We start from the raw sequence: 5,101 nt of genomic DNA, 5'->3' as shown, positions 1-5,101 counted from the left end.
CAGCATCATTCCTCCAGTCTTCAGTGTCACATGATCTTCAGAAATCAGTATAATATGCTGATCTGCTGCTCGAGAAACATTTCTGATTATTATCAATGTTGAACACAGTCGTGCTGCACAATATTTCTGTGGAAACTGATGCATTTGATTTCTCAGGATTCACAGATTAACAGAAAGTTCAAAAGAACGGCGTCTTTTGTTACGTTATAAATGTCTTTACTGTCACTTTTGATCAATTTAATGCAGCCTTGATGAATAATTATCATTAATAATATTATTTTTTTATTTTTTTATCTCGCTTATAAACTTTTGAATGGTAGGTTTTCACAAAAATGTTTCTCGAGCAGCAGATCAGCATATTATACTGATTTCTGAAGATCATGTGACACTGAAGACTGCAGTAATGATGCTGAAAATACAGCTGCGCATCACAGAAATACATTACAGTTTAACAGAGATTCACACAGAAAACAGCTGTTTTACATTATAATAATATTTCACTATTTTATTATATTTTTAATCAAATAAATGCAGCCTTGATGAGCAGAAGAGACTTCTTTCAGAAACATTAATAAATCATAATTATTCCAAACTTTTGATCAGTAATGTAGTAATGCATGTGGTTTTGACATTTACTAATATTACGGATGCATAAAGGAAAGAGTAAATTAATAACATGCAGCTTTTTGTTCTCAATTAACAAAAACAGCTGCATTACATTACATTTGTTTTACGATATCTAGAAGTACATTTATGCTAATATGTGCATACTTTGCAATGGTAGAAAAGTGGTTTGGTAAAGGTTTTCCTGTCCTCTAGTTTATACTATGTTACACATATAAATGTTATCATTTACCCATGGGCCTAATTAGTTTTTAACAATTCCATTTGCTAAAAAAAAAACATGACTATTTCGTTTTACTTTTTGTTGTAGTATTTAAATGAAACTAAGTCGATCCCATTAGAGTGTCTCAGAGATGGAGAAGCTCTCCGTTAAAGTGTTTCTTGTGTTTGTGTCAGTGATGTCGGGGAACTCTGGCGACTCTTTCTCTGATGACTCTGATGGAGAGGCCAGTAAGAGTAAAGACACTGGAAAGAAGAAAGGGTCGCGTAATCGAGCACCGCGGCCGAAGAAGAGCAGCAGCCCTCATCAGTCCACCAGCACACCGCCAGCGGCACACAAGAGACGCAGCGCTCAGGTCAAGTCCGGTCAGTCTCCTGCGCTAAAACATCAGCTCAGACACATTTCATCAGAAGTTATGTCGAATCTGAGTTTGCATTCTGAAGGGAGTGTGATTAGACATTATTCAGAAAACCGGTTGCACACATCAAGAAGAGAATGTGAAAACCTCCCTAAATCTATTAGATGTTTTGCAGTCTGTAACTATTTGTGTAGTCGGTGGAAGAAAAATTCTCTAAAAACAATCTTGAATTCCAGTAATAATATCGTACTCGGTTACTGACGTAACCTCGGTTCCCTGAGATACGGGAACGAGTACAGCGTCTTGCTTAAGACGCTTTGGGAAAACTCCTTTTTCCCCGAATACTGAAGCCTTTTTCAATCACGCACTGTAACTGCACGGCCATTGGTTCGTGCAGTGTATTATTAAAAACTAACCAATGGCTCAGCAGTGGAGCTGCACGAGCCTATGGCGACACAGCCTGCCAGTTTGGACGGGGCATCTGGCTATATAAGCGTGCACTTCGCCATAGGATCCTCAGGTTACTTCGACTGAAGCGATGACCGAGTCGTGCAGCTACATAGCACGGCCAGCAACGCAGTACTCATTCCCGTATCTCAGGGAACCGAGGTTACTTTAGTAACTTAGTTCGTTCCCTATCGATACTTCACTCGTACTGCGTCTTGCTTAAGACGCTTTGGGGAACCAGTACAATCCCGCCGTGCTATGGTAGAGGAACGACCCATGCTTGAACTTGCCTTGAGCACCAAGGGCCCAGAGGGACCAAGTAATTGTAGGGAAGTCCCACAGGAAGCGATAGGGCCAAACTCACAGAGGTCGGCCCGGCGCCAAGTAATCGTTCCAAACAAAATCGTACTGCCTCGGAACCCAGTGGGGGCCAAGAGCGTACAGAGAAGGCAAATGCCTGATTTACCTCTAGTTTTGCCAGAGTAAGTCCATTTAAGCAGAAAGGACCCAAGCGCGTGCTTTCCAGCGAAAAGAACCAGTCCCCTAGACACACTTGCGAAAGGATCTGTTTCAATGTAATCATCCTGAACAGCCGTTTCATGAGGGCTTGGTTCAGGTGCCTGAGATCGAGGAAATAGCGGCTGTGGAGCCTGACTCGCTTTAAGCTGGGGAAATTCTGGGAAATAATGCCTCGGAACCCAGTGGGGGCCAAGAGCGTACAGAGAAGGCAAATGCCTGATTTACCTCTAGTTTTGCCAGAGTAAGTCCATTTAAGCAGAAAGGACCCAAGCGCGTGCTTTCCAGCGAAAAGAACCAGTCCCCTAGACACACTTGCGAAAGGATCTGTTTCAATGTAATCATCCTGAACAGCCGTTTCATGAGGGCTTGGTTCAGGTGCCTGAGATCGAGGAAATAGCGGCTGTGGAGCCTGACTCGCTTTAAGCTGGGGAAATTCTGGGAAATAAGCCAGCAAATTCATCACCTCGGGAGCGCAGGACGTATACGTCTTTGCTCTAAACCGCGGTGGAAACCACGCCGCTGAATCGCAGGGGTCTTCGAGTGAATTGCAGTGAATAACCTCGTTTTATTATCCCCAAAACACAGTCTGGCACTCCGGGGATGGCCTGCCAAGGGGTTGGATTAATTCAAGAGGCTGGTCGCTGTATGGGGACCCCACACTCAGAAGAGGAATTTTGTTCTCTTTTGAAAATGCGTTCAAAAAATGCTTCGCTAGACTTAATGCTCTCATAGCGAGAGCAGTCATCCCCCGTGCACGCTGCTTCAGCGTCGGCGTGGCCCAGATGCGTCCAATTTGAAGCTGTCAGTGATAATAATCATTAGTGAGAGCATTCCCTTTTAATTCGCCTAAAAAAATCAAACCACTCATTAGAAGAGGAGTACTGATGATCTTTGTGTAAACACTCAAGATCAAAAGTGCTGCGCGCATTCTCTCAGATCCGCTTGTGGCGGACGAGGGGAGGGGCGGGGCCGCCTTCATTGAAGAAGACGAGCCGCGAGCAAAGCAGACATGAACTCTCGTAGCGAGAGCGATCTGTCTCGGCGAGCGCAGCCTCAGCGTCAGGCGAGAAGCGCATTCAAATACGAAGCTGTCAGTGATATTAAATCATTGGTGACCGCGTTCTGCTCCGATCCTCACGTGTAAACACACTGGCGGATCAAAGAGCTGCGTGGAGAGTAATGCATGCGGGGACTTGCTGGCGTTAAATCACTCAAGCCTGATCGCTCATCCCCACGAGCCATTTCTTACTCTGAGTAACTGGGAGGAGAGAAACACAAGAGCAGGGGAGGCGGGGCTCAGCTACGCATACACAAATGCGAAACTGCAAACGTCCTGCTTTGATCTGCCTAGGAGGATTAAGCCGCTCGGTGTAACGAGGGGCACTGATCCTCACGTGTAACACACACTGGCAGATCAAGCACGCATGATGTGTGCCAGCAGGAATTGCTCAAGCCTGATCGCTCAACCCGCGAGCTCGCCGTTGGTTCCTCCGAGGTAACTGGGAGGAGAGAAACATGAGAGCGGGGAGGCGGGACCGCCTTCCGCGAACAGGGGCAGACTGCTTTCATGGTAAAAGCAGCCCGTCTCTGTGAGCGCAGCCATAGCGACACACACATACCAATTTGAAGCTGTCAGTGACAGCGTTCCGCTTCGATCAACCTCGGAAAATAGAGCCACTCAATGTAAAGAGGGGCGCTGATCTTCATGTGTAAGACACGGATCGGCGTGATATCGCTCAGACCCGGTTGCTTAGCTCTCAGGCTTCGCTGTTTCTCTCTCCGAGGCTCATTGAGAGGAGAAACTTAAGCAAGACGCAGTACGAGTGAAGTATTGTTAGGGAACTAAACTTCTACAATGTAATAAAAGGTATTTTAATTTTTCCCGTTTTCCCAGTTATTGCACTATCATTGATGTAGTATTATAGTTTTTTAATATTTTGAATTAGTTTTAATTTTTGTGTTTTCTGTTTTCATTTCAATTTTAGTTTTAGTGAATTGTTTCATTGTGTGTGTTTTAATTTTATTTCAGTTTTAGTTGTTTGAGCGCATCAAATTAAACTAATAGAAAATGAGAAATGCTGCTTTGGCAACTAGCTGACATAATTTTAATAAAAAAATGTTATTAGTGTGATCTTAGTATTATCTAGAAGCTATTATAGTTTTTTTTTTTGTATTTGCCGTTTTCATTTTAGTTTTAACGTTTTAGTGATTTTGTGTTTTTTACTTGAGATACTATTATAGTTTTTTTTTCTAAATATTTTCAATTAGTTTTTGCTTTTTAAAATCTGTCTATATAGTATTTTTTTTATTTGAGTACATCATGTTAAACTAATAAAAATGGTGCTCTGGAAACTAGCTGGGGAAAAAAGTTTTTGGATATTTTACTCTATTTCAGTTAACATTGATTTTATTTCTGTTAACAAAAAAAATATTTTTTTAATGGTTTTGGTCTGAGTTAACTATACTAATCCTGCTTGCCACCAGACGTGTTTATGGTTATACTCAGTAATTTAGGTTGCGTGTAAGTTTTTGGCGGTCAGTGTTAATGGTGTTGTGTGTCTCAGGGAAGCGCGGCGTGCTGAAGCGGCCGTGGTCAGAGGCGGAGCGAGTCGCAGTGGAGACGCACCTGAAGAGGAACATCATGGAGCTGCGTGTGCCTGCGAAAGCGGACTGTGAGCGATGCCTGCAGCTCTGCCCTCTGCTGGTCAGTAACCAGCGCGACTGGAGAGCCATCAAGTTCTACTGCCACAACCGCATCCAGCTCCTGAAGAAACAGGGACGCAGAGACGGGAACACCGCCGCCGTCTGCTAACCACAGTAACACACACACACACAGAGACACACACACACACACACTCACACACACACACACTCACTCACACTCACACACACACTCACGCACACACACACACACACACACACACACTCTCACA

At 43.9% G+C, this 5,101-nt stretch overlaps 1 protein-coding gene across 1 annotated transcript in view; it reads left to right on the top strand.

Moving 5' to 3' along the window:
- LOC107572452 (uncharacterized) overlaps positions 1-5,054 on the top strand; it is a 7,986-nt gene extending 2,932 nt beyond the window's left edge. The window contains exons 3-4 of the mRNA XM_016258875.1: positions 1,021-1,209; positions 4,733-5,054. Coding sequence (XP_016114361.1) covers positions 1,021-1,209; positions 4,733-4,980 — 437 coding nt within the window. The 3' untranslated portion in view covers positions 4,981-5,054. The remainder of the gene's footprint in view (positions 1-1,020; positions 1,210-4,732) is intronic.
- The last annotated feature ends 47 nt before the right edge of the window (positions 5,055-5,101 follow it).

Source organism: Sinocyclocheilus grahami, unplaced genomic scaffold, assembly GCF_001515645.1.
Source record: "Sinocyclocheilus grahami isolate Dianchi unplaced genomic scaffold, SAMN03320097.WGS_v1.1 scaffold1752.1, whole genome shotgun sequence".
Classification (NCBI taxonomy): domain Eukaryota; kingdom Metazoa; phylum Chordata; class Actinopteri; order Cypriniformes; family Cyprinidae; genus Sinocyclocheilus; species Sinocyclocheilus grahami.
Note: the sequence above shows the minus strand (reverse complement) of the source record. Positions and strands in the feature narration are given on the sequence as shown.